This window comes from Vulpes lagopus, chromosome 8 (assembly GCF_018345385.1).
Source record: "Vulpes lagopus strain Blue_001 chromosome 8, ASM1834538v1, whole genome shotgun sequence".
Taxonomy (NCBI): Eukaryota; Metazoa; Chordata; class Mammalia; order Carnivora; family Canidae; genus Vulpes; species Vulpes lagopus.
In genome coordinates, this window is record NC_054831.1 from 6,161,397 (window position 1) to 6,188,971 (window position 27,575).

The 27,575-nt window shown below is 55.8% G+C and overlaps 2 protein-coding genes across 2 annotated transcripts in view; one reads left to right on the forward strand and one right to left on the reverse strand.

Moving 5' to 3' along the window:
- The first annotated feature begins 734 nt into the window (after nt 1–734).
- LOC121497064 (Holliday junction recognition protein) lies at nt 735–18,058 on the forward strand. The gene is made up of 11 exons (XM_041766109.1): nt 735–764; nt 2,003–2,198; nt 2,281–2,399; nt 3,859–3,925; nt 5,595–5,650; nt 8,207–8,309; nt 9,580–9,641; nt 10,894–10,986; nt 11,981–12,056; nt 13,791–15,375; nt 17,880–18,058. Exons 1-11 carry the CDS (start codon nt 735–737, stop codon nt 17,914–17,916), a joined length of 2,424 nt encoding a protein of 807 aa, XP_041622043.1. The 3' UTR covers nt 17,917–18,058.
- Nucleotides 18,059–20,146: 2,088 nt separating this feature from the next.
- MROH2A (maestro heat like repeat family member 2A) overlaps nt 20,147–27,575 on the reverse strand; it is a 46,280-nt gene continuing 38,851 nt past the window's right edge. The window contains exons 32-42 of the mRNA XM_041767154.1: nt 27,136–27,295; nt 26,864–27,057; nt 26,370–26,507; nt 25,797–25,911; nt 24,361–24,507; nt 23,984–24,166; nt 23,354–23,509; nt 21,913–22,044; nt 21,182–21,284; nt 20,869–20,934; nt 20,147–20,380 (exon numbers count right to left, since the gene is read on the reverse strand). Of these exons, the coding sequence (XP_041623088.1) occupies nt 20,259–20,380; nt 20,869–20,934; nt 21,182–21,284; nt 21,913–22,044; nt 23,354–23,509; nt 23,984–24,166; nt 24,361–24,507; nt 25,797–25,911; nt 26,370–26,507; nt 26,864–27,057; nt 27,136–27,295 (1,516 nt within the window). The 3' untranslated portion in view covers nt 20,147–20,258. The remainder of the gene's footprint in view (nt 20,381–20,868; nt 20,935–21,181; nt 21,285–21,912; nt 22,045–23,353; nt 23,510–23,983; nt 24,167–24,360; nt 24,508–25,796; nt 25,912–26,369; nt 26,508–26,863; nt 27,058–27,135; nt 27,296–27,575) is intronic.

The following is a 27,575-nucleotide window of genomic DNA, read 5'->3' on the forward strand; positions in this document are numbered from 1 at the left end:
CCTGGCTTTGGCTGGTTTGCAGGGGATTGGCCAAAGTGGGTGTGTTTTGGAAATTTCAATTAAAGACATGTACTTGAGATTGAGAAATTGTTCCCCTGAAGCTGTCCATGAATCCCTGGGGTGGAGCCAGATTCTTGGACAATCAGTGAAATGAGGGTGATTAGCCCTGGAACCTAGGAGTGGGCCCCACGCCCTAGGAGAGGCCAATTTTGAAGTCTCAAATCTCTAAACATGGTGAGTTAAATGTTTGAAACTAACTTGTGTGGAAACACAGAATTTTTATTTATTTATTTATTTATTTATTTATTTATTTATTTATTTATTTATTTTGTGGAAACACAGAATTGAAGGAACATCAGGTTAAACTTCTGAACACTCCCAAGGGAGGGGGAGGAAAAAAACAGCCTATCTGCAAAAATTCCAAAAGCAAGAAATTGAATGTGTTGATTCAGTGGCCACTTGCAAGCGAGACCCTTGTTACAGGTTGGGTCCTCCAGAGATCAGACTGAGTTATTGTGCAGGGTAGGGTGTCTGCTGGGAAGTACCTTTCAGCTTGACCCCTGTAGAAGGGAGGGAAAGAATCAAAACAAGACGGGTTTCTCCACTCGTTCCAGGGAGAGGTCAGGAGCTGGAATGAACCATCAGAGCTGTCCCCCTTTGGAGTAAAGTGGCCCAGCCCTCCTATTCCCACCCAGATTTGTCAGTGAATTTGGGCCCCCCTCAGGCTGCACACCATGGGCAAGGGGCTCCCCTGCAACCGAGAGGTAACCCCTGACAGCACCTGCAGATAGCCCTGCCGGCAGCTGGGGCGTCTTGAAGGCAGATCCATCCAGCACACTCTGTGCCCATCACAATACATTTCCTGGACACTTACACTCCATGCGCCCCAAAGTTCTCACCCGCTACTTCTCCCTTAATTTCTTCCTTTTTTTTTTTTTCCTTAATTTCTTCCTGATGGCCTAAGAGGATTGGGGTACAGGCTGAGAGGATGTGAAGAGCCCCATCTAAGGGACCTAACAGTGCTCAAAGTTATGACATTTTATAGCATCCTTCGTGTGATTGATTTTTAGTTTCAATGGCCAGAAAAGATGGTTGATAATTTCAATCTTCTTTAATTCATTAAGACTTGTTTTGTGGCCTTATAACACACAGTCTGTCCTGGTGAATGCTCCACGTGCCCTTGAGAAGAATGTGTGTTGTTGCTTTTGGATGAAAGGCTCCATATATACCCAAATCCATCTGATCTAACATATCAGTTAAGGCTGATGTTTCCTTAGTGATTTGTGTCTGGATGATGTATCTCCGTTGATGTAAGTGGAATACTAAAGTCCCCTACTATTACTGTACTGCTATTTCTCTCTTCAGGCCTGTTAATATTTGCTTTATGGATTTAGGTGCTACGTTGTGTGCATACATATTTACATGTTACACCGTCTTATTAGATTGACTTCCTTATCTCATGTAACACCTTTCTTTGTCTCTTATTAGTCTTTGCTTTAAAGTTGACTTTGTCCAGGGGCACCTGGGTGGCTCAGTGGTTGAGCATCTGCCTTTGGCTCAGGGCGTGACCCCTGGGGCCTGGGATTGAGTCCTGCAGGGAGCCTGCTTCTCCCTCTGCCTCTCTGTGTCTCTCATGAATAAATAAATAAAATCTTTTCAAATAATAATAATAATAAAGTTGATTTAGTCCAGAATTAAGTATAGCCACCTCCAGTCTTTAAGTAAGCACTCAAAAACTATGTAAGAAAAAAGGTGCGGAAAAAAAAAAGTGCGCCAGAAGGTTAATAAAAATATTATTTTCCAGGATCCTGCCACATTTACGGTATTTCTTCTTAAATATACGTTCGCTTTCCTCCCTCTGTAACGGTGTCCTCTTGGATCCCCGGGGTCCTAAGTGCGCACGGCCCGGGGCCCAGCCCCCTTCCCCGCCCCGCAATCACCCAGACATCTCAAGTGCACAACTAAGAATCATCCGTATTTCGCAGGATTCTCGGTTTTTCAGAAGACCCTGCACCTGCAGCGCCAGCACAGCCTGCATCCGGCGCAGGCGCAGTGGCGGACCCCACACCCTCCTTTTCGCCCCTGCGCGGGCGGGGGCGGGGCCGAAAACTCGGCAGCGGATTGGCCGGAAGAAAGATGCGCAAACGCGTTTGAAAGGCCCAATCAGCGCCCGGCCTCTCTGCACCAGCCAATAGGCAGTCGGAAGGCAGGCAGAGGGGGCGGGAGTCGCTGTTTGAACCGGGGGCGCGGGAGGAGCCACGGTCCCGCTTCCCGCTGCAGAGGGCGGCGGGTGTCGGCGGGCCATGGAGGGCCGGCTCCGCGGGGAGGACAGGCTGCTGTGGCAGCTCCGGGACAGCCGCCGCCGCTTCCAGAGGCATATGCAGCGGCTGCTAGAGAAGGTGGGACCCCCCACCCGGCCCAGTGCAGGAGGGGCGGCGGGGCGGCGGGGCGGCCAGGGCCGGAGGGGGGAAACGGGGTTGGGGAGCCCGAGCGCGGGGGCGGCGGGGCGGAAGGGGAAGGGGGACGGGAGTGGAGAGGAGGACGCGGGCCTGGGGGGGTGGGGTAAGGAGAGGGGCGGAGGGGGCAGGGGGAGATTGTAGGGCTGGGGTAAGGAGGGGGGCGGAGGGGGCGGGGAGAGGTTGGGGGGGTGGGGTAAGGAGGGGGGCGGAGGGGGCGGGGAGAGGTTGGGGGGTGGGGTAAGGAGGGGGCGGAGGGGGCGGGGGGAGGTTGGGGGTGGGGTAAGGACGGGGGCGGAGGGGGCAGGGGGGAGGTTGGGGTGGGTTAAGGACGGGGGCGGAGGGGGCAGGGGGGAGGTTAGGGGGTGGGGTAAGGAGGGGGGCGGAGGGGGCAGGGGGGAGGTTGGGGTGGGTTAAGGACGGGGGCGGAGGGGGCAGGGGGAGGTTGGGGGGGGTGGGGTAAGGACGAGGGGGGAGGTTGGGGTGGGGTAAGGACGGGGGCGGAGGGGGCAGGGGGGAGGTTAGGGGGTGGGGTAAGGAGGGGGGCGGAGGGGGCGGGGGGAGGTTGGGGGGGTGGGGTAAGGAGGGAGGCGGAGGGGGGGGGGAGGTTGGGGGTGGGGTTAAGGACGAGGGGGGAGGTTGGGGGGGTGGGGTAAGGACGGGTGGGGGGCGGAGGGGGCAGGGGGAGGTTGGGGGGGTGGGTAAGGACGGGGGCGGGGGGAGGTTGGCGGGGTGGGGTAAGGGGGGGGCGGAGGGGGCAGGGGGAGGTTGGGGGGGTGGGGTAAGGAGGGGGGCGGAGGGGGCGGGGGAGGTTGGGGGGTGGGGTAAGGACGGGGGCAGAGGGGGCGGGGGGGGGGTGGGTAGGGGGGGGAGGGTGGAGGGGGGGGGGGTAAGGGGGGGGGAGGTTGGGGGGGGTTAAGGATGAGGGGGGAGGTTGGGGGGGGTGGGGGTAAGGACGGGGGGGGAGGGGGGGGGGGGAGGTTGGGGGGTGGGGTAAGGAGGGGGCGGAGGGGAGCGGGGAGGTTGGGGGGTGGGGTTAAGGACGAGGGGGGAGGTTGGGGGGGTGGGGTAAGGACGGGGGCGGAGGGGGCAGGGGGGAGGTTGGGGGGGTGGGGTAAGGACGGGGGCTGAGGGCGCAGAGGGGAGGTTGGGGGGGTAGGGTAAGGAGGGGGGCGGAGGGGGCAGGGGGAGATTGAGGGGCTCGGGTAAGGAGGAGGCGGAGGGGGCAGGGGGAGATTGGAGGGCGGAGGGGCGGGAGGGGGGGCAGACAGGAGTGGAGAGGAGGAGGCGGGCCTGGGGGTGCTGGGGGGAGGTGGTTGGTGGGCGAGAGGGAGGGAGGCCAGTGGGGGGCTCCCCCACCGCCGCCCCTCGAACCTGAGGGATGCCCCTTTCTCTCCCGCAGTACAACCAGCCCTTCGAGGATGCCCCGCTGGTGCAGATGTCCACGCTGACCTATGAGACACCCCAGGGTACGGAGTCATCCCCTCCTCCTGCATATTTACAATGTGAACAGAGTAGCACCTTTCCAGAGTCTGCAGTGCTGTCCTTGCTCTCTTAGGAAAGTAAACTTGGTTCTCCTAGTAAGGAACTAAAATCTGACTAGTTCCTTGAACCTAGAAATGACTTAAATTACTTCTTTCTGGCAGAATTACTTACTAAAACAGAATTCCGCAGGTGCATAGATGCCTGCTGGCTGGAAATGCCCCTGCCTGGCCACGTGTCCAGTCATGGGCTGGTTGCCGTGCAGGGGTGGCGGCCTTCCTTCAGCTGTCAGATGGGAAGATGATACCATCCGCTTGACGGGGATGTTTTAAGTTGCATGAATGTGCTTGTGGAGCTCTTGAACAGGGCCCGGCCCTAGTAAACGCGTCCAGTGACTGCCATTTGACCCATTTGACTTGGAGTATTAACTGAGCCACCCCCGCTTGTGGCAGGAATTGTTGACCATAGGGTGTAGCATGTAGCTAACACTCCCACACTGATTATTATGAAGACCGTTGGGAAGTAACGAACAGTTGTTCACATGTGCTGACAGCTAACCGTGTGTCCTATGCTTCTGAGAATCTCATGTGTTTGATTCTCGACAACCCGTTGAGGCAGGTACTGTTCTTAGGGTCGTTGTTTTATATCAAGAGGTTCGGGAACTAGCCCCATGTCGCTCAGCCAAACTGGCAAAGCCTTGACTTAGCACATTGGCTCAGCGTCACTCTGTCCCAGAAAGGCCACATGGCTTAGTGGTCAGGAGCACAGAGAGCCACTCCCCTGGGTTCGCAGCCTGGCCCCACCACTTAGCTGAGCAGCCTGGGCTTGGTTACTTAACCTACTTCTTGCCACTGTGTCTCCATCTGCACATGAACTTGGTGAGTGCCTACACCCTAGGGAGTTAGGAGTACTCTACACGGTCCATAAACGTGAGTTGTCAATACTAAATACAGTGTACGTGCAAAGGGTTTAGAGCCTGGAACGCTGCAAGCACCCACCCCGTCAACGCTTGCTGCTGGTATCTTGCTGCTGGTATCGTCTTAGCAACCATCTCAACCCAGGGATCCCTTCTTACTCACTTTGAATTTACCTGGGGGCAAGTGGAGGTTTAGGGAGGGACTAAGCATGCTTGCCCAGGTTCTGCTAGTAAGTGGCGGGACGCCCACATCTCAGTGTTCACCCCCGTGCTTAGGCCTTGCTCCGTATGTACAGATTGTCCTCAGAAAGCACTCCCTTGCGGGGTATGGGGTAGAGAGATTGCCCTCAAAAAGTGCTCCCGGTCTATATGTAGTACGTAGATTGCTCTCAAGTTACATACTGTGAGGACGGTACTCGGCAGTTGTATGTTCCTTGTTCCCAGTTGACTCTGGCTTAACGATAGAATTGAATGAACTCCTGCCTACGAGGTAGGAAAGTTTCGTTAATAACAGATTTTTGTCCAACCTTAATTTCAAGAAAAAAAACCTTCAACCTCACAAAGATGAAAAACAACAGAATATCATCACAAGTGTGGCTTGCTTTCAGTGTTACACCTTTTTTTTTTTTTTTTTTTTTTTTTTGCCTGTCCCTTTGGTTCTCTTTGAATGCAGATTGGAGGGAAATTCCACAGTTGATGATTACTTAGCTGGTAATTTTTATTTTATTTCTTTTCTGAAGGATTGAGAATTTGGGGAGGAGGACTGGTAAAGGAGACAAACAAAGGACAAATCCAGGTACTTAACATCAAATCATACCTCCCACACGCGCTGCCCTGCAGGCATATGGATGTGGATTAAGGTGTGGGTCAGCTGTGGCTGCACCAGGAGCCTTTCGAGGTCCCCGGGGGAGCTGATCTCTGGCTTGTCAGGGACCAGGAGGAGCTGACCCTGTTTCCTCTGCTGTGGACTGAGGGGCTCTTGACAACAGGGCGCCTCCCCCAACCCTCGCAGGGCTGGCCAGTAGGAGAAACCCACCCCTGCCCCAGCAGGAGCTTACTTTGTTGGATTCTTACAGAAAAGACCCAACCCAGTTTCACTGAGGAAAGAAACCTGCCTCTTTTCTCTTCTGCTAGGGGAAGAGATTAGGAAGAGGGTTCAGGGTCACGCACTTCTTTCCCCCCCTAAGCTACCTTGGAAAAGCCAAGGGTGGTTTTTCCCAAATCTGGCCATGGACACTGGCGAGGTGGCCTGTTATGTTCACAGGAGGAGCCAGTACAGCTTGCCTTCCCCCTGGGAGACCCACAGAGTCTTGCTGCAGTAGTTTTTGCAAGGATGTCTGGTATTCCCTTACTGCTTCCCAGCCAGGAAGCCAGTACCCCAGAATGAAAACGTCAGGGTTAGAATTCCCCAAGCCTTTTTTTTTTAACAGCAATTCTGAAATAAAATTTCTTCCCGATTAGTCTCATCACACACATAATGCATTTAGTTGTAGAAATCTTAGAAATACACGTAACTATTAGAATCAACCCGACTTCCTTCGTCACTAATGATATTTTAGTATAATGTAATTCCTGTTTATAATACACGTGTTTTTTACCCTCTTTTTTTTCCACATACGTGTTCACATATACATTGTGAACCTTTCTTTTTCATCATCCACTGTATAATTCAATTACCTTTTTTAAAAAACAGCTCTTGTAGATAGTTAGCTGTTTGCCCCTTCCTTTCTTAGTAATCAAGATCGGCACACTTCAGATGAAGGGCCAGGTGATAAGTATTTCAGGCTTTGGGGGCCATGTGGTCGCAGCTGCTCTGCTCTGTATTGTGAGGGGAAGGCTGCCGTATGCCCCACGTAAACGGGCAGGCATGGCTGTGTTCCCGTGAAACCTTATTTATAAGACACCTGTTACAGATACTCCTCAGAGGACCATCCTTGTCTCTTCCCATTGCTGATACTACGCCTTATTAATAGGTGCCAGGAGGTAGGATTATTAGGTCAAAGGATTTGCATCCTAAATTTAGTGTAGTAATGATGCCCACCGATCAGACCAGGTAGCAAGGTGCTTCCATTTGGACATTTATTTAAGGTTTTTGCTTAAAATGTAGGAGCGTCCCTGCCTGGGGTCTATAGAATTTTAAGCTCCTAGGATTAGGAAACTGGGCGTCACCTGTGCTGACCACTCAGATGTCTGCAGTCCCCGGAAGTTACTATGAGTGACTGTGCCCGAATCTGCCTTCTTTTCCCAGACACCCAGGTAGTCTGCTGCCCACCCCCCACCCCACCCCACACACACACACACACCCCCGAGATGCCTGCCTGGAGGCTGTAGGAGGCCGTCAGCCACAGTGGGCTGTGCATGTGTCGACCTGTCAGTTTGGTCCTGACACAAGGCCCAGATTCTCTTTGAAGCCCCCAGAGCTTCTGGTCATCAGGGGTCATCCCCCATGGGCCGCCTCCCCACAATTCTCAAATCAAGTTCCGCCTCACTTCCAGACACAGCAGCCCACGGAGCAGCCCTGCAGACTCCACAGGTCCCTCCTGTGTGTTGTCCTAGGTGACCCAGTCCCTCCTTACCTGAGCCAAAGGGGGCGACATTCCCAAGGCAAGTTTCCTCTACCTCCTGGTGTGCACAGACAGGCACAAATTCCCCTGATCCTGAGGTGACACCCAGGGATCATCCCTGAAGGGACAGGCCTCACCGTGTTCTCATTCCTGTCCCTACAAGGTGACACGGTTCCTGAGATCCTTTGGCCAACCTGGTGTCTCGAATATTCAAGTTGCACTAACGAGAACCCATTGAGGGCATTCATCAGGATTGTCAGCGAGGCCAGGGGTACAGGCCTGGTGTGGAGAGCGGAACACGGCCCCCCCCCGCCACCCCCGCGGGGTGTGTCCCATCATGAGGGCTGACTGCCCCTGAGAACTGCCTTCCTCCTGCACAGGGTCATAGAAAGTCCCCCAGGGCCTCTCAGATTTCCGGGTTCTACCTGCAGACCTAGTGCCAAGGCTGGCCCGTGGCCTTTTGGTTTGTGTTGTCGCCCCCCCTGGGCCGGGGTCTGGCCCCTGCATTCCCGCCCTTGCTTCTGCTTCACCTGCTCTGCCCCTCACCACCCGAGGGGCTCTGGGAGGAGCAGCCCAAGCCACAGCCAGAGGAAGAAAGCTGTTCTCCCTGAGGGGAACCTCTGCACCCGCCTCGGGGCCCTTTATGCGGGAAAGTGCTAGAAGAGAAGCCTGTGAAACCCTGTTCTCTCAGACCCTAAAGGAAGGATTGTAGGGTTGGTACTGCACAATGGCCTTGAAGTGTGTCGTGACTGAATCGGGCCTGTCTTTATCCACTTCCTGATTTTGAGGACTCCCTGGTGGAGTGGGTCAGCCGGAGCGGGGGCAGCCCCGAAGGAGCCAGCGCCCAAGGCCCGAGGCTTCCCGTGTCCTGCGCACAAGGCCTGGGAACGGGTGAGTGTCCCTGAGCCAGGCCACGGGGTCGGGGGTGGGGGCTTGCATCCCGGTCCCAGCATTTATATCCCAGATCCCCCCACTCTGACTTCTCCCCGAAGCTATATTAAAAGCGAGAGCATCTTAAAGTGCCTGCCACTTCCTTCTGTGCTCCCCAAAACAGCCGTCTTCCTCCGTTACCCCATGGTACTTGACACCTGAACAGCACTCAGACATTCCTGAATAACGGACACACGCTCTCCCATTAATTAGTTTCTTAACTTATTGCCCCCCCCTTTAAAAAAAAATAATCTCAGGAATTTCACAAGACTTCAGATTTGCCCCCACAGGGCGGTGTTTGAACTGCTGACTTCCGTGCGATGTCTTCTTTCCCTCTTGTTCTCTGAGGGGCCTCCCCTCCTGCCCCAGGCCAGTCTCGCTGCCCAGACCCCCACCCAGCCTGTTCTGGGGGAACCTGCTGATCCCCGCCATCGGTGCATGAGGGCACTAGTCACCTGTGGCTGTTCAAAGTAATTGAAAATTAAAAATTAAGTTCCCCAGCCTCACAAGCCACATTCCAAGTGTTCACCAGCCCGTGCCAGCGGTTGGCCTGCCAGGCAACTGGTGGGGAACTTTACATCATCACAGGATAGGTCTGTGGTGGTAGCGACTCAGCTCCTGGTATCAGAGCCGTTGAAGGAGCTCAAGGGGACACAGTGCTTCTCCGGGGGCACCTGGGTGGCTCAGTGGGTTAAGCATCTGCCTTCAACTCAGGTCATGATCTCAGGGTCCTGGGATCAAGTACCACATTGGGCTCCCTGCTCGCCGGGGAGCCTGCTTCTCCCTTTCCCTCTGCCCTTCCCCTGCTGTCCCCTCTCTCTCAAATGAATAAATAAAATTTTAAAAATAAATAAATAGGGATGCCTGGGTGGCTCAGTGGTTGAGCATCTGCTGTCGGCTTGGGGCATGATCCCAGGGTGCCAGGATCAAGTCCCATATCGGGCTCCTTGCATGGACCCTACTTCTCTTGTCTTTGCCTCTCTCTCTGTGTCTTTCATGAATAAATAAATAAAATCTAATCAGTCAACCTGCTTCTCTGGTTTCCACCACTTGAGGCATAGTCCCGTTCTGAGGAGTTTGTTGCATTACTAGTAATCAGAGCAACAGATGGCTATGTCCTAATTAAAGGGAGAACTCTAGAACATACTCTAGTGGTGCAAGAAGTATCCTTAAGAGGAAAATGCTAGCTTTCTTTAAAATTCTCACTGAGATTTCCTTTTTTCGCTTTTAGATTCAAACAACAATGATGATGCATCTTTCTATCAGGAAGATGTGATTGCTGGGTCCTTCATGGTAAGCCCTGCCTGTTGGAATGAAGGAACCGAGCTGGAGATCGGGGTGCAAACGCACATCCTCATTTCCAATGTCTGTCTTGCCCTCTTTGGAGGCTCGCTCTTTGGCTAATAGAACCCCTCACGTCTCTGGTCCTCCTCCTGTCTAGCGTGCAACAGCCATTACTGCCTCCAGTCCAAGCCCAATTTCCTGGACATGCATACATGTTGGGATGGAACAGTCACAATTTGCAGTGTGCCCTTACCCTTGACCGAGCACACCGTACTGAAAGTTAGGTTCTACGTTGGTCTTTGTCCGGACAGGCAATGTCAGGAGGAGGTTGTTTCTGGGAAATATTTCCAGCTCAGCCCTTGGAAGCCCATGTGGGCCCATGTAAAGTCCTGTAATCAGGCCACTGCTCTGCCTCCCAGAATGCCCCCGTGGTCCCAGAAACCACCTGTCCTCCCCACCTGTCAGGATCTGATCTCACCTTCCCTCCATCAGAATACAGAACTTCGTCTAGCGGGCGCCTTTCCTGGCCCAAATCAGACGCTACGATAGCCAGTGTGAGGTTTTTCTCTAAAATTGCTCTTTTTGTGCAGAGTTGGCCCATTTACCCAATGTGTGACTTCTAGTGTCTAACTAGAATAAGGTAGTGACCCTGGGGGATTGGAGGGGGTACCTTCCTAAGTAGGACAGAGGTGGGCCCAGCAATAAGGAGCATCCTGAACCGTGTGTGTGTGTGTGTGTGTGTGTGTGTGTCTGTCTGTCTGTGAGAGAGAGAGAGATCCCCTGCCTGCATCCCACTCAGCTGCAGAGCAAAGGTCGAGACTCCAGGTACCTGGTGCAGTGGGCGGCGGGCGGAGGGGGGACGGAGAGCTGGTGCCTCCTGCCTCCCGAGCCAAACTGCTGAGCATCTTGTCTTAGAAACATACTGATGGAGGCTAATTCTAATAGTTGAGCCCTGGACTCACCTAAGAACATTCAGATTGTTTTCAATTATTTTCTTTTTTTCTTTTCTTTTTTGTTTTTGATCTTTTTTTTTTTTTTTTTTTTTTTTTAACTTTCTTGGGGATTGTTGCCACTGGGTACATTATCTAAAGTTCCATTTCTGGGTCAGGTGGCTTTTCAGAGGGCCTGGACCACTTTGCGGTGCCATCTGTGGAACTTCATTTACTGATGCGTGATGAACCAACTTGCTGGTTTGTTCTAGAATCCAAGAGCACATCCAGACCCCAGAGCTCTTAAGAATACTGATTGTCTTTTCTATCAGCCTGCAGCGCCTTGGAGCCCTTTGAAAAATGAGTTAAGGAGGAAATACTTGACCCAAGTGGATATACTGCTGCAGGACGAAGGCTGGTCAGAGGTAACGTGCTTCCCGGGATGTATCTTCATATAATCGAATCCCTAAGACACATCAAGGTCCACTAATCAGGTTTTTTTGTTCACTCTCCATGGAGCTTGTTCACTCTTCATGGAGCCTGTAAGGAGCCTTGCGAGCAAGTTTTTAACCCATTTCATTCGTGGCCTTGCAGACTTCTGTTCTTGAGGAAGCGCTCTGGGTCCTCCGGGGCAGTGGCGATCAGGGAAGCTCCTGGGGTGTGCCCTCATGGCCCACTGTTCTGGGGCAGCTCACAGAAATGTAGAGGGCCCCACCCCCCCTTGGGGGCAGTGACAGGGGAGTGACGGCTCCCACCCCTTGCTGCTCTGGTGTGACCGGGGCTGGCACTGGCAGCAGGGTCCCCACTGCACCTGTGTGAGGTGTGGGCAGCCCCGCCGGGCCCTCACAGCGTGGATGCCCGCCACACTCCACTGCAGCCGTCTGTCAGAGCTTGGCCTGACAAAGAGCAAGAACGCCAGCTCTATTTTCTAAGTTCTGATAAAGGACGTTTTCATACCAAATAACTAGGAGGCATGTGTCGTGGGATGAGTAATTTATCTCAAAGGCAGCAAACCTCACAGGAACATAGACTTTTTCTCACTGTGCTGCTGACCAGTGAGGAGGCTGTGTCTGAGGACCACTGACTTGGCGAATGTACTGGAAAAGGCCTTCCCTTTATCCCAGGGCAGCAGGGGCGTCCTGGCAGGTGCGTGGTGGCAGTGGTTCCCTGGGGGCCCCCTGGGGACCACGTTGACCAAGCTCCCTGATTGTCCTAAGACACTTCTTCCCACCACCGCTGGAGGCAGTGGCCACTGTGAGTGCAGTCATGCTTGTCACCTCTGCGGCCGCGCTCAGATGCACAGCCTGTGGTTGTCAAGGAGTGGCTCTCACCATCCCTCCCGCACGGCACTGGCCATGGGGGGCATCTTAGGGCGCCTCCACGTGGTGATTATGTTAGAACCCTGTGCTTTGATTTCAGCGCACTGATGGAGATGGAGAGGACGCCCATGTGACGCTGATCCCTTCATCAGCCTTACCTGCCACACCTGCCCATGGTGAGTGTGACATAGAACCTTTGCATGAACTGTGTCCCTCATTCACAGCCACGGCGCCCCTCAGCGGCGCCCTTAACACTGGGCACCCTTTTGCTCTCGTTCATGTTTCATGGACATAAACTGTTAGAGACAGCAGATTATTCATATTTAACCAATGAACTGCTTTTTTTCCTCTGGGATTCCAGCATGCTAATTGCTGCTGTGAAACTTTTTGATTTTCCAGAAACACAGGACTCCCACAGTGAACCTCCTTTGCTGACACGTAACAATCCACATTTTGTGGCATTTGCGTATCCGTGCTGCACCCATGCTCACACGCGATGTGCACCGACCTGCACTCACATATGTGCTGCTGGTCTCCTAAGAACAGGGAGCCCCCACAGCCGCGGTAGGCCCGGCACAGGCCAGGAGGCCCCTGGGCCGTGTGTGCTGTCACTGTCGGCACCTTTCCTATCACGACTCCCTGAATAGTCCTGTCCACTGATAATTTTCCAGAAGTCCCTCAATTTGGACTTCTCTGGACATTCTCAAGGTTAAGTTCAGGTTAAACATTTTTGGCACAAATACTACATAGGTGATGATGTGTTCTCCGAGGACATCCCGTCTCTCTGTCCCGTTGTTGGAGATGCATAAGCCTGGGCACTTAGCCAAGGAAGGATCCCCCAGGTTTCTCCCTCCCCCAGAGTTGTCTGGGTGCCCCCTTGAGATCACTTGGGTCCCCACAATCCTCACATCCCGTGGTTTGGGCGTCAGGCCACAACTCCTACCTGAGTCCTGCTGCAAAGCCACATTTTTCTGGTCCTGCCATTCCTCCCATGTGCACCTGTTGGTGTTGTTGCATATATATTTGAAGTGCTCAAAACCCGTCAGTTTTGAGCACTTCATCCCCTCACCCCGGCTCCAGCCCCGCTGACCCCCAGCACCAAAACCCTGTGTTCATCTGGTTGGTTGTGCAGCGTGGAGCCGTTTGGAGTCACAGCCCCTGCCACCACTTGCCGACAACCTGCTAAGGAAGGTTCCGGAGTTCCAAGCAGCTCTTTGATCCTCAGACCGTATCCCTCTTTCCGTTATTTATTTGATATGCACCTGGGTCCTTTCTGCGTCTGTTTTTGCTTTAAGGGTTCTCCTTATCTTTGGTTTAATTTTCTCTCTTTCTTTTTTTTTTTTTTTTTTTTTTAAGATTTTATTTTTTTATTCATGAGAGACACAGAGGCAGAGACACAGGCACAGGGAGAAGGAGGCTCCCTGTGGGGAGCCCGATGTGAGACTCGATCCCAGGACCCCGGGATCATGACCTGAGATGAAGGCAGACGCTCAACCACTGAGCCACCCAGGTGTCCCTTAATATTATTTCTTAAATACATAACACATTTAACATGATCTGAAAGTTAAGTCTGCATGAAGAACTGTCTCGGGAGCCCTGTGCCTTCCCCTGCTTCCCCAGCCCCGCAGGTAGACAGTGTCACTGTTTTGTTTCTAGTGAGACTTTGAAAAGGCATCCAGCGTGTAAACCATCACCTGGGGAAGGAAGGCCCCTCTAGGGAAGTTTGGGTTTAAGTTTGATAGCTAGAAAGAAAGCTCTGAGAAGAATCTATTCCCACATTCTCCTGGACTTTCTGTCTTGGTTTTTGTATTGCTTAAAAACAGCGTCATGGTCATGATCCACCCTCCTTTACTTGCGTGGTCTCTGCAGATGACACGCACGCACATCACTTTGTGTATGTTTTCCTCCAGGGTGCTGTGACGTGTCTGGAGAGAGTCCTGGCGACCCAGCTGAGCCAGCTTCATGTCCCAGAGAGTGTGATCCTTCACGCCCCTGCTCGGCAGACCTGGCCCTGGTGCCTAGAAGCGACAGTCTCTGGCTACACGGGGCCGGGGGGAGCAGCTTCTCAAGCAGCCCACCCCTTGAGGCCGACAACATCTGTGACGTGACGATCAGCGACCTGTACGCAGGCATGCTGCACTCCATGAGCCGGCTGCTGAGCACAAAGCCGTCGTGCATCATCTCCACCAAAACCTCGTTCATCGCTCACAGCTGGAACTCCAGGCGGAGGCACAAGTGTAAGAGCAGAATGAACAGGACGCGTTGCCGGGGAGCCGGGCCCTCTCGGAGGGGTCCCCAGGACAGACTCCCTCCCTGTTCTGAGCCAGGGAAGAATAGGAAAGTGTTAAGAGATTGTGAGAACGTACTAGATGCTTCTGGCCAGAAAGCAGATTTAAAAATGGAAAAAGCTTTTCCTAAAGTAAACAAACTCGAGGTCTGCAAATTAGATCCAAGTTGGAGGGAGTTTAAGGGGCTAAGGAGTTTAATGTCCCAGAGGAGTTCTTCGATGACTTACGGAGATGCCAGGGCAGTGCGTCATCTTGATCAGGAAAATAGATTCATGGCATTAAAATGGTTAATTTCTCCTGTAAAAATCCTTTCCAGACCAGGAGTACTGCCAGGCAAGGGAGGGAATCGTTACAGGGAAATTGAAATCAAATTTGATAAGCTTCATCAGGAATATTGCCCCAGCCCCGGGAAGCAGCCCTGCCTGACTGCCCCCCCGGGACCCTCGGCTGTGGCCATGTACAGGGGTGGCCCAGCGAGCCCTCGCGGCCCCCAGGGCTTAGAAACCCGCAGGCTCAGCGGGCTTTTCGGCAGAGCCGAAGCCAAGAGGTCAAATGAGGCTTTTGAGGACCTGGGTGAAGGAGCTATTGGAGCAGGGAGACGCCTGCAGAGGAGGAGCTCCCCTCCCTCGCTTCCAGAGACCAGCTCCGCGCAGAGTCTCAGCCGCTCTGAGCAGATGCTGGACCTTCTTTCTCAAAGAAACAATCTTGGAATACTTGGAAAGTCACTATCCCCCGGCAGAACTAGCTCAGTAGCAGGGGTACTGCCTCTAAGCTGTGGAAGGGATCGTTACAGTGAAATAAAAGAAAAATTTGACAAGCTTCATCGAGAGTATTGCCAGAAATCGCCAAAGCAGACCCAGGCGCCTTTACGTATCGGAGCACCTCCAGAGAGATCAAGTGTGGAAGTCCCGTATCCAAAAGGAGGCATCTTAGAAAAATTAAACCCAGACTCTGGCTTCCAGGGTCCCCCAAAGCTGTCAGCATCACCCCAGCGGAGCAGAGAAAGCACGCCGGGCTCAACCACACTCGAGTGCTTCATGCTTACAGCCAGGAGGGCCCACCAGTCCCCTCCAAAGAGACGCCAGTTATCAGACTCCTTGCTGTATGGACAGTGGGCCAGTTCCCCGGATTCGTCGCGTGTGGTGGGCCAGGCCACCCTGAGGCCGGGCCAGAGCCCAGCCCTCGCCAGCCCTCCTGGGAAGAGAAGGTGCGTTTCTGTTGGTTGAATGTGGGTGTTTTGCAATAGGATTCTTCTGCATTCAGTTTCCAAGCTTTCTCCCAAATTCTTTTCCTTCCTCTGAAACGAGCATTTATACCAAGAGCACGTTCGTGTGTAAGACGCATCGAGGTGGAGCCGAAAATGTTCCGACTGGGAACGTCTTACACCTTTCCCGCCGGAGTGCGTTCAGGGGTCTTCTCTGAAAAGCCTCACTGGTGCGCTGCGTGTCCTCGTCAGGCTGTCCTCAGCCTCTCCTGGTCTCAGGCAGCAGCTGCCACAAAGCTGATCTGGAAATAGTGACTTTCCTTCTATTTCTGGATTCCTTCCTGGGGACAGCGGGAGCGGCCTGCTCGGCCCCGCGCTCCTGCCCTGCCCACGATCTCCGTGCTCCACGGGGAGGTCCGTCTGCTGTCCTACCTCGGCCTACGCTTGGGTTTGTGCGGACCCCTCAGTGATAAGCGTGTGCCACTCTCTTTTCTCCAGAGAAGCTTGGGGGGGGTGGGCATTGCACATCACGGCAGGTTGTTCACCTGTTTCACATGAGCGCCAGGCTTTCCAGCGTGCACTTCAGTGTATCCCCAGGCTGGGATTCAGACACGTGACTCCTCGAGTGCACATTTGGGGGTTTGTGCGTTGGTGGTGTGGGTAAGTGAGGCCGCGTAGACCGCTTCCTCCTCCCTCCTCGGCGGTCGTTCAGATGGACCCCGTGTGCCCTGGACGCCCCGTGTTCTCTTTGTGCCGTGATCCCATCCCAGGGGCAGGTGCGTTTCTCTCAGAGATAAGCCCCAATTTGTCACTGTCCCCACCCCTCAGACCCCACAGGTCCTTCTCTGCCTTTGCTTACACTTCTCAGCGTTCAGACCCACACAGCTCCCCTCAGAGAATATTTGCAAAAACCTTGCAGTGCTTTGGGCACAGCAGAGGCTGGGTGCAGGAGCCAGCTGCCTCCTCCGAGTGAGCACAACGTGTAAGCGGCCACCCTGGCTCCTGCAGCTCCATCAGGGTCAGGGTCAGAATCGCGGTCTGGTCTTTCTTCCTTCTTCCACTTCTTGGGCTGCTCCTGTTTTCTCCACCTACCATCTGGCTTGTGCTCCCCGAAGCCGTTCCCGCCACCAACACGTCCCGTGGCCTTAGCCAGGCGGGTGGTAGCCTTTGTCAGATTAACCAGACCTGCATTGTGATTGATTATTCTGGTCAAGGATTGAGGTCCAGGGCCTTGGTGAGGCCAGACACGGAGCTGGAGCAGAAAGGGAGGGGGCCGCCCACACCCCAGGAGGCCCTCCCTGGATAGCACGAGGTCCTTTCCCTTTCTTCTGGGCCTTGTGCTCTTTGCCTGCACCCACCTCACACCAGGCCCTCAGCAGGGTAAGTGGGAGCCACAGGGAGTCCTGTGGGGTCGAGGCTTTCAGGGACCATGGCAGGGACTCCAAGGAGACTTGAGGGTGGGTACCAGTGACCCTACAGGATAACCTCCCTTCTCAGTTGAGAGGGGTTGTCACGAAGGCAGCGCCTCAAGTGAGAGCCATTCCCGGGGTCCCCCAGCCCCTGACCCGTCAGATGTCAGAGCTCCCTTGTCTGCTGGTCCCGCTCGTCCAAGCCTGCACCTGCTCCTGCAGTGTCCGTCCGGCTCCTCAGGCTCAACTCTGGCTTTTCCCACCTCGTCCCCAGATTTGCTGGCAGGTCACACCACCTGCTGGCTCAGCCCCTGGAGCCCAGTGGGTCACTCTCCAGCCCTCTTCTGGCTCACCAGCACCCGACCCACCTTCCCACCTCAGGAGATCCCCTTCTGGATGCCTGGCTCTCTCTTCTCGTTCACCTGCCCAGCGAGGGTGCCTGGAGCAGGGACGGCCCACCAAGGTCACAGCCATGAGCAGTGCCTTCTGCCTGCCATTGGAGCACCTGGAGGAGGACTCAGCCCTCTGTGGGGCCTTCGGGGCGCCCCTGGAATTTGATAAGTCATGGTGGCCGCCCCTGGACGCCTTTTGCAGTTTCGTCTTAAAACTGTGATACAAACATCCTTAACCATTTTCCACATTTTTCCTTGTTTTCCTACTTAAATTACAAATGTCTTGAGGAAAGGGACCAAAGCTTCATGAGCTGTGACTACAGAAGGGATTTTAATGGCTAACGTCTGGGTGCCAGGCTGTAGAGAACGTTCTTAATCCGTGCACGCACCCGTTGATGAGAAGGGTTTCATCCAACAGGCGGGTTCTGTCTCTTATTTCACAAATAAGGGAATGTAGCTGAAGCCTCATAAGTCCTGGGTTCACCCGGGTGTCGGGGGCCAGGCCAGGATTCGAAGGCCGTGGGTGTAACCGCCCGCTTGCCCTGCTGCCCAGGAGGGGGTTACCATCAGGTGGGGTTTCACATCCCTTCCCCTTTACTGTCTGTAGCGGACTCACAAACGTGATACAAAACAGTTATGCTTTTGATGGCTTGGGAATTCTAATGGAATTTTACTGAAACTATTTTCATTCTTTTTTTTCCTAAAGGAAAGAACACATCTTTCAAGATGGAAGAGAAAAGTGACTTTGTATTAGAGAAATTGAAAGCTGAAGACATACAGCCGAGTTATTTTAGAGAGTTGTCCATCTTCCCCCTTCCTGTGTGTGTGTGTGTGTGTGTGTGTGTGTGTGTGTGTGTTTTTAATCCTCAAGAATATGTGAGAACTGGCTTCACTTAACTGCCCTTCAAAGCAAATGTCAGTGAAACATCCCATTGAAATGACTCTTTGAGTTCTCGGTATAGAAGTTATTTGAATAAAGTTACTCGATTAAAATTTTTCACGTGACCTTTATAGGCCTGTGTTCCTCCTGTGTTCTTTTTAAAATATAGACACGTCCTCGGGATGCTCTTCATTCCTGTTTGGTTAGACAACCCCCTCTGCTCTGAAACTCCTGTAAGCCACAGAGACGATGGTTTAAGGTTTAAATTCAGAGCCAAAGGCTTGGTCTCTTCCACATTAGCAGGTAGCAAATTGAAACAATAACCCTGAAAAGTAATTCCTAACATCATAATGTTAGCTGAAAGTGTGCTCAGACACTCCTGGGATGGTCCCCAACCTCACAGCCACGTGGCGTCCCTGACATCTGAGATTTTCATTGGCGCTGCTTATAATCAGGTACCACGGTGTCTTTTTAAATAAAAGGTCAAAAATGAGATTAAATTCTGCACGCCTTTCCTCCCTGTCCCCTTCTCCTGATTCTGATGGTTCCCTTTCCACCGACGCCTTCATGCCAGGACATCACCTCTGCATGAATCAGCTCAAGCTGCCTTAACAGAATAAATCCCACAGACCGGGTGCCCAAGCAGCAGAAATGTATTTTGCACAGTTCTGGAGGCCAGAAGTGGGTACCCGGACAGTTGGCTCTGCTGAGAGCCCTCTTCGTGCAGGCCCCGCCCTCGGGACCTCCCCTGAACTTGATCACCCCCCAAAGGCCCTACTTTAGGTACCATCACATCAGGGTTAGGGCCTCCATGTGTGAATTTGGGGGGTTTGCATTCAGTCCTGAGAGCCGTGAATCAAGACCTGCGCTGAGAACCTGCCAGGAGCCTTACCCCTCGCAGGCAGCTTATCCTTCCTTGGCACAGACCCCTGGGATGCTAGACCTTTCCTTCGTGCCTGCACCTTGCAAAAAGGAGCATGACCCATCCTTTGCTCTTGATCAGAAAAAATATTCTTACCCACAACTGTGCCTTGTCACACCACCACTACCATCCCTGAGCACGCGCACACACTCACACGGGACACTACAGGCGATGCGTGGGATGGTCTGTGTATTCTTTGCAGCTTGGTTTCACCAAGAGGTGTTTGCCCTTGACAGGAGCTGATGGATGTGGGTGTCTCGTATTTCAAGAGTCTAGGCAGCTGGTTTCCTCCTCGCTTCTGCTGGGTGTCTGCTGCTACGGATGCACGCAGCTGTGATCCTTGAGCACGGGCATGGGCTCCCCTGCAGCAGACCTCTAGCTGTGAGTTGGTCGTGGATACCGGTGTCGTGGATATGTGTATCTTCAGCTTCCCCTAATGATCGCCAACTCGCCCTCCCAGATAGCTCTTCCAGTTTGTCCAGCAACAGAAGAGATCCCATGACCCCCGCCTGCTGCCACCAGTCGGTGCCAGGCGGGTGGAGGTGGGGAGTGTGTGCGAAACACCTTGCACTTTGCATTTCTGGGGTACTGCCTTTTCAAGGGTCCTCTCAGGACTCTCCTTTTTTTTAAATATTTTATTTATTCATAAGAGACAGAGAGAGAGGCAGAGAGAGAGAGAGAGAGAGAGGCAGAGAGAAGCAGGCTCCATGCAGGAAGCCCGACGTGCAACTCGATCCCGGGTCTCCAGGATCAGGCCCTGGAAAGAAGCACCCCAGCATCATCCCCGGCCAGTGGCCACTCCTCCCCACCCCCGCACCACTAGGGCACTAACACCCTGGCTGGACCCTCCTTACTTGGCTCACAGTCCCCCGCATCAGATGCCTCTTTTCCCTTCAAGAATGGGGTCCTGAGGGGCAGAGGCTGTGCGGCAGCCTGCCTCCCCTCGCTGGTTGGCACAGGGCTGGGTGGCACTGAACAAAGGTGGATTCTGACCCCCTGGGCTGAAGGGGCAGTCTGACACCCGCAAGCTCCCGGGAAGCAGGAATAAAACCGGCTCCCTTGGGACTAAACCCCCCAGTCTGGGCTCTGGGATGTTGTCACCTGACAGGAATCTGCACTCGCAATGACAATGGGGGTTTATTTCAAGGGGGAGGAAAGAAAGGGACACTGATTATTTTAGAATGATGCTTTTCTTAACTAAATTAAAAATATTTTTGCATTGCCGTGCTCCAGCTGCAGCCTGGCCCTCCAAGGACGCAGTGTACACTTTACACTCGAACCACCTAGCAAAATCCTCCGGATGAAGCCAAAAGCAGGTGCTGACTACACGTATCCAAGATTTTAAGAGTCTCCAGGGCTGCCCTCCGGACCCCGGGATCCGAGTCCAGCTGCAGCTCCTGGAGAGCTGAGAGTGAGCAGACACAGGACACAATCAGGACCCAGCTCGGCCACCCCCTCCGCCCCAGGGCCGCTGAGCCAGTGGAAGGCCTCCTGCTCCCCGCAAGCCACCATCGGCACAGCGCGGGGCTCCCTCGGGCTGAGGAAGGGGAACCCCTGTGTTTGCAGCCAGGAGACAGCAGGTGGAGCTGTGTCTGCACACACGTCCCCCCATCCGGGCCTTCTGCTAGCCTCTAGGGGGGACACAAAGATCACCCACAGAACCCGAGCTCCATGCGGATCAGTTGAAGGAATCAGGGAGGATGCATTTTGCAAATATTCGTGATGGGAAGCCGGGCAGAAGGCCTGGGGTACGGAAGGACTCCACGCCCAAATAGTTGTCTTCCTGGGAAGCCCCTCTGCAGGCCCTGATTACACAAGGAAGGGTCGGCTGGCTCTTCCCCCAGGGGTCTCTCGAAGTTTCCCCAGATGAGGTTAGCCGTCCCTACTACTCACAGTCCCGCAATGCCGGAAAGTCCAGTTTTTTCAGATGATGCGCAGACATCTGCTTCATAATAACGCCTGGAACGAGAGCGAGGGGAAATGCCCAGCTCACAGATACTAGGGCAGCGAGAGATTCTCTTTCACCTTTTGAGACAATCTGTGTAGGGCTCCGCTGAAGATGCTGAAGTGAGAATCAGCCAGATGCGGAGCACGGTGGGATAGGACACCGAGAAGGGGGGCTGGCCCCTACTCTGCTGCCTGCCCCCCTCCCGCTCCAGGCCCCGGGTTCGGGCCCTCCCGCAGCCGGAGACCTCTGCTCGCCCACCTGCCAGGTCGCACGCAGCGCTTCTGATCCTTGGCAAGGTGCTACTAACATAGGTCAGTGTTTCTAGCAAGAAGCTGTAGAGCACAGCGGGTTTTTTCTGAGTCTGCAAAAGACAAAGGATGAACGGAGCCATGGGGATGAGGCCCTGGCGATCGGCTGCTCACGGAGCGCGTTCCCATCTGTCTGACGCGGGAGGGCTCGTGCCCATCCCAGCATCGCACAGCAAATAGCTGGACAACTGAGGGACCTTCGGAGCCTGGTGCATCGTCTGACCCAGAGAAGAGATGACATTGTCTGCAAACTGCGTGGCCGTCCAATACTGTGGCCCTCTGGCCGCGTGTGGCCCTCGAGCACTTGAAATGTGACTAGTCTGAATTAAGTATAAGGAGCCTCCTGCATTTTGAGGACAGAAACTCAAAAAAGGAAAATATCACATAAATAATGTGCACATTGATTACATGTTGAAATGACAACGGTTTGGGTCCACTGGGTTAAGTAAACTCTCTTTATTCAATCTGGTGTCACGTCTTTCACTTTTCCTAACGTGGCTACCAGAAAACGTACGGGCACGAGGCTTGCATCCTGTGTCTGTTGGACGGGGCTGCTCTGGAGGCTTCAGGTCCGGCAGGTGAGCACCGGGTCACTGGACAGAAGCCTGTGGCGGCCACGACCGTAAGCCCCAACCCCAGGGCGGCCACCTCCAGCAGGCCCAGGGCCCTCTGCTTCCTCACCAGGATGGAGCAGAGCGTTGTCTGGAGGACGGTCATCTCGTCGGCAGTGCTGCTGTCACTGCGGCCCGAGCTGCTCTCCGGCGCCTTCCAGCCCCAGAAGTGTGCACACTGAAACACGGTAGCCACGCAGGCCTGGGGGGCCACGGGGCACAGGATGGAGGGAGGGCGTCAGGCAGACCGAGGGGCTCGTGGGGCCCGGGGGTGGGGGTGGCAGGGCTGACGTTCCACCCGCAGGCCAGAGGGCAGCTCCGGGAAAGCCTCATGGAAGGGTACCCGGGACCGGAGCCCTCCGTGTGCATTTATGGAAAACCCATGGGAGGTGGATGCAGCCCACTTGCACCCTCAGCCAGCACCTCCGTGCCCTGGGCAGCCCTGCCTGGGACCTGCCGCTCCGAGACGTCGGGGACATCGGGGTCAGGAGCCTGGCCGGGACTGGTAGGACCAGGGGGAGCTTTCTCATCCCCAGACCCTCGCTGAGCACCGAGCCACCAGGGCCCCTGGCCTCTGGCCTCCAGCAGGTGTAGGCCACAGGAGGGGCTGACAGGAGGCTGCGGGGCGGGAGAGGCTGGGCTATCCATTCCCAGGGACAGGAGTGGCAGCAGTGTGGCTGGGACCAGCCCCGGGGCTCGCCTCCCCTTGGTGGCCCTGCCCTGGCCCCTCCTGGCTGCTCCTTCCATCACCTTCCAGAAGCACGCCCCACAGGGCAGTCGCCATACAGTGTGAAAGAACAGTGTGAGCCACTGGTGGATTTGTGAGGAAAGCATCTCTGAGAGGTGACAGTTCCTGGCCGGGTTCTCCAGTGTCCCCGAGGGAGAGCAGGTGTCGGGAGTGTGCCGCAGGATGCCCCTCACTGACCTGGGGGAGCCCCCAGCCCCCACGCCGGGTGGACACCTGCAGCCCTCGCAACGGCAGGATTCTTGGGACCCCAGGGCCGGAGACCATGGTACTAGCTGAGCATGAGCACCCCAGTCCACACAGGAAGACGGGGTGGGGGAGGCAGGGAGACAGAGGTCAGGGTCACGGCCTGCGCTGGGCGAGGGGAGGAGAACCTCGGGGTGCAGGGCCGGGCCCGGCGGCCACCCCCTCACTACCCCCCTGCAGCCCCAACACAGGCCTCCCCCACCTGGAGCCCTGACAAGGGATTTAAGGTGAGTTTTGAGTGTGACCGAGTCCTAACGCCCAAGAGTGGTGGCAAGCTGTAGAACCCACTGGAAGAAAAAGGAGGTTGGGCGGAGGATGCCCACAGGCAGCAAGCGGAGGAGAAAGCTACGCCAGACGCCTCAGTAAGCCTGGGGGGTAGGGGGGTCGGGCACGGCCCCCTCCCCAGCCGGGCATGAGGAACGGGGCCGATGGGGAGAGGCAGGGGGAGGACCCCGCGCAGTCTCCTTTCGGGGCCAGCAGTCCCCCCACTTGGGGACACAGAGCGGAGGGGGTGTCCCACCTGGGCTGCATCCGGGCAGGGGTCCTGGCAGTGCAGCAGGAGCGGGATCCAGGCTTTTTTCACTTCCTCCTTGAAGAAGTGCTTCTTGGAAATCCCGACCACCTTCGCCAGCCGCCCGAACAGCACGAAGGCTTTCAAACGCAGCAGCTCGCTCTCCTGCGGCCCAGATGCACAGGTGACGCTCAGGAAGCCAGAGGCCCCCACAAAGCCCCATCCGCTCTCCGTGGACCCTTCTAGCTGCCTTGGCCCCTGCAGAGGCTCCTGGATCGCTCCGTCAGGGGGGAGGCTCTCCTGCAGGGCTCTCCGTACCGGGCACCTTCTCTTCCCTGGGGGGCACACCACCGCCCAGCAGACGGCCCGCCCAGTACCTCACAGGGCCGATGCCCAAAGAGCATCCCTAGGCCGCAAGAGATTAGGGGAAGCTCCACCCTAACAGCAGGGCAGGGGGCCCACGATCAGCCAATGGGTGCATCGGCACCCAGTCAGGCCTGCGGCCCCCTCTCATTCAGAGCCTGCCTTTTCTTTAGGGGATGAGAAGTGCTGACCCAGTGGCTGAGGGGATTGGAGAAGCCCCCCCCCCGCCCCCCCATCATAGGGCCAGGGCCCGGCGAGGCTGCACTCTGGGCTCACGCTGTCGAAGAAGGCCCTGCACTGCTCGCAGAGGACGCTGAACGAGGACCCCACGTCTCCCTCCCGGAGCTCAGCCAGGATCTTGGCCAGGGCCTCCATGCCCTCGGAGGTCACGCTGGTGCTGACGGGCTCCCTCAGGGAGTCCAGGCACTTCTCCAGCAACAGCTTCCGGTACTGCCTCACCTGAGGGGGGTGGGGGGGACAACCTGGTTCCCCACCTGGTCCCCCACCTGGTTCCCCACCAGGTTCCCCACCGGGTTCCCCAGCCAGCTCCCCAGCTGGTTCCCCTCTGCACACGGCCAGAACAGGCCAGCCCTGACCCCCCGCCCCCCAGCCCCTGCTCGCTGGGTCCCTAGGCTCTGGGCCAGGCGCCGCACCTTCTTGGGGGCACCGAGGGCCATGTTGCCCAGGGCTCGCAGGGAAAGCACCCGCAGGGCCTCGTCCTCCTGGTCGGCCCCTTTCTCCAGCAACAACACCGTGGGTTTCAGCAGTTTCTCCTGGTACAGAACCGGGTCGCTCATGAACTAGAAAAGAGTTTGGCCCCACGTGGGCCCCTTTCTCATCAGCCACAAGGCCAGTGTGTGACAAGATCCCATGCACAGAGGGTCTCCATGAAGAGAGAGGACACCAAGCCCCGGCTCCCCAGGACCAGCTCTTGGCTCCTCCGTCCACCAGCTGGGGCCCCTGGCCAGTCACTCAGAACCCCCCGAGCCTCAGCTTTCCCCACCTGCAAGACCTGGCTCATGGGGCTATTGTGAGGCTTCCTAAGGAGACCGTGGGGAAAGCCTCGTGAGTGTGGCCTATAGGAATACACCTGTTCAGCTAAGCTGACCGAGCAGCTCCCGTGTGCAGGAGCCGGGCCCACGGGCTTTGCTGGCTTACTTGCTTGCTTGCTTTTGTTTTTAAAGTTTTAATTATTTGAGAGAGAGAGAGAGAGAGAGAGAGAACACAAGCAGGGGGAATAGCAGAGGGGAGAGGGAGAAGCAGACTCCCCACTGAGCAGGGAGTGGGACATGGGACTCGATCCCAGGATCCCGGGATTCCGACCAGAGCCAAAGACAGAATCTAAACAGACTGAGCCACCCAGGCGCCCCCGTGGGCCTTCAACAGATACATCAACTTCCCTCCCCCGGGACTCAGAGAACCACATCCGGCTCAGCACTCAGAGCACCAGGACCTCAAGCCAATGGGGGGTGTGTGTGTGTGTGTGTGTGTGTGTGCACGTACACAGATTATAAATAAACCTGAAAAAAGTAAACACCAAACTGGTGACCCCAAAGCAGGAAATTTGCCATCCAGCCCTTTATAGAAAATGTTTGCTGACCCTACACCAGGCGGATGTGGGGCTCACTAAGGCATATTGGGAATCACGCAGCCAACCCCATTTCTCCTAAAAGTTTTCTGGCCAATTCCCTCAGGACCTGGTAAGAGCTCAGGAGGGTGGCCCAGCCCCAGTGGGTGTCACCCCCTTCCCTGGCCTTCCTGCCTGGCCAGGCCCTATTAGCCCCTGATGGCCTTCCTACAAGGCCTTCCCCAGCCCATCAATCCTGGCAAGAGCCCAGGTGCCCTCCTCCGGGCCCTTGGGTGTTGCTGGCACTCAGCACAGCACCACTCATTTAGCTGTGTACCCTGGGTGGGGCCCCCTTTCCCCACGGTGTACACCCCAAATCACTCACATCCCCAGGGAGGTGGGACAGTTGCCTGCCCCTTGACTCAGATGCCCCTCAGAGCCGGGTCCTGGGGGGTGGAATGGGGAGGGTGCACCCAGCAGCCCCGCCCCAGCTCCCCCAGCCCTCCACGCCCCGAGCCTCACCTCCACGCAGACGGCCGTGCTGCTGATGCGACAGCTGAGGACATCGGAGTCCATGCCTCTGAGCACCAGCTCCGAGAGTCGCTGCCTGTACCCCTCCATGCTCCGCATGCACAGCCTGCAGGGGGGTGCAGCCCGGGGCAGGGAGGGCCTCTCAGCTGCTGCCTGCAGAGCCGCTCCGGGGCTGGGCACCCGGGGGCATATCTCTTCACCTCTCTGGGCCTCTCCCTCCTTCACCAGGGGGATTTGGTCAGGGTGTCACTGGAGTACCTACTTTTCATTTCCTTTTCATCAAAAGGGACCAGAATGAGTGACCAGGACCCAGGAAATAGCTCTCTGACCTGGCCCAGCTTGGAAGCCTCATGACGTGGGTGAGCCTCTCACAGCTCCCACCTTGGAGCAGGACGGGTTAGGATAAAAGATTCCCCCTGCCCTACACGCTGCCATCCCAGAGTCTGGAACACGGGTCGACGTGGCAATCCCTCAGAAGCCAGGCACTCAGCCGTGACCTAGACCGTCCAGCAAGGAGACCACCCTGCGCGTCCCGCTGCCCGGGCCTGGAGGCCGGGTGCCCACCTGGCCAGCAGGCCCACGCCCTGCAGGAACGTGGAGCTGCTCTGCAGGAGGGCCCACACGCCCTGCTCCTCCAGAGTGTGAACCAGCTGCTCGCTGTTGAGTCTTCTGAACAAAAGCTGCATGGACTTGATCGTGATCCTGGAAGAAGGTGGGACTGTATCACGACGAAAAGGAGCACCCACCGCCGGGCAAACACTGCACCCGGGTCGGAGAAACAGGGGTCCCCATGCCTGCTGGGCCTTGCTCAGGGGGCTAAGGGCGATCATGTGAGGGAGTGGGTCTGCAAACAGTGAAAGCTACACTGCCCTGGACTCATGCGAGGGAGGGTTGTAAGATCTGCTTCCAGAAACTTCTCTGCACCACGAGAGGACCACAAGGCCTCTTGGTGGAGATGGCTCTTGGGATCCTTGACTTCTAAGAGGCCGGGTCCAGGTCAGGCCCACTGCCTTGCACCCCCACCCCAGCCCTGCTCCTCAAGCTACCCCCAAGAGCACCTCTGCAGGTTGATCTCCTCTGGCAGTGTCCCTGCATGGACCAGTCTCCAAGTCTTTAGGACAGGTGACATGGCCTCTGGCCCCTGGCTGCTGCTGAGCTGCAGCAGGAGGGTGTAGATGAGGTCCGGGAAGAGGTCCAGGAGCTTGTCGTCCACATCTATCTTCTGGATGAGAAGGTGGATGCTGCACAGGGTCTGCAGAGAGACGCGCTGAGGTGTCAGGGCTCCTACTCTGAGCCTCCAAGGAGCCCGGGGCCTGCCCCTGGGACTCACCATCAGAGGATCCACCGCAGCCAGGCGCCAGATGTCAGCTTTGGAGGTGGCGTTGGCCTTGGGGGTGAACCTCGACTGCAGCCGGCCCATCAGCCCGTGGAGCATCGTCCGGGCAAAGGGCACGTTCTCTGCCACAGCCAGCCACACCTCCGTCAGGTGCCTAACCAAAGACAGGACACAAGGACCGTGGGTCTCCCACCTTGGGCCCTGGCAGGTAAGAGCCTCTTTGGCTCCGCAGGCAACCCCCTGAAAAGGGGCTGAACCCCGAAGGCTGAACCTCAGGGAGGCAGGCTGAGTTGCCAAAGGTCGCATAACCAGAACCTGGTCCATGACCCCATGCTCAGCTCCCTTTCTCTGCCGCAGCCCCAGTGCCAGGTGACCTTAGAGGTGCCCACGGGGCCTCCCACCTGATGACTTTATAGGTACTTCCAGCAACAGCT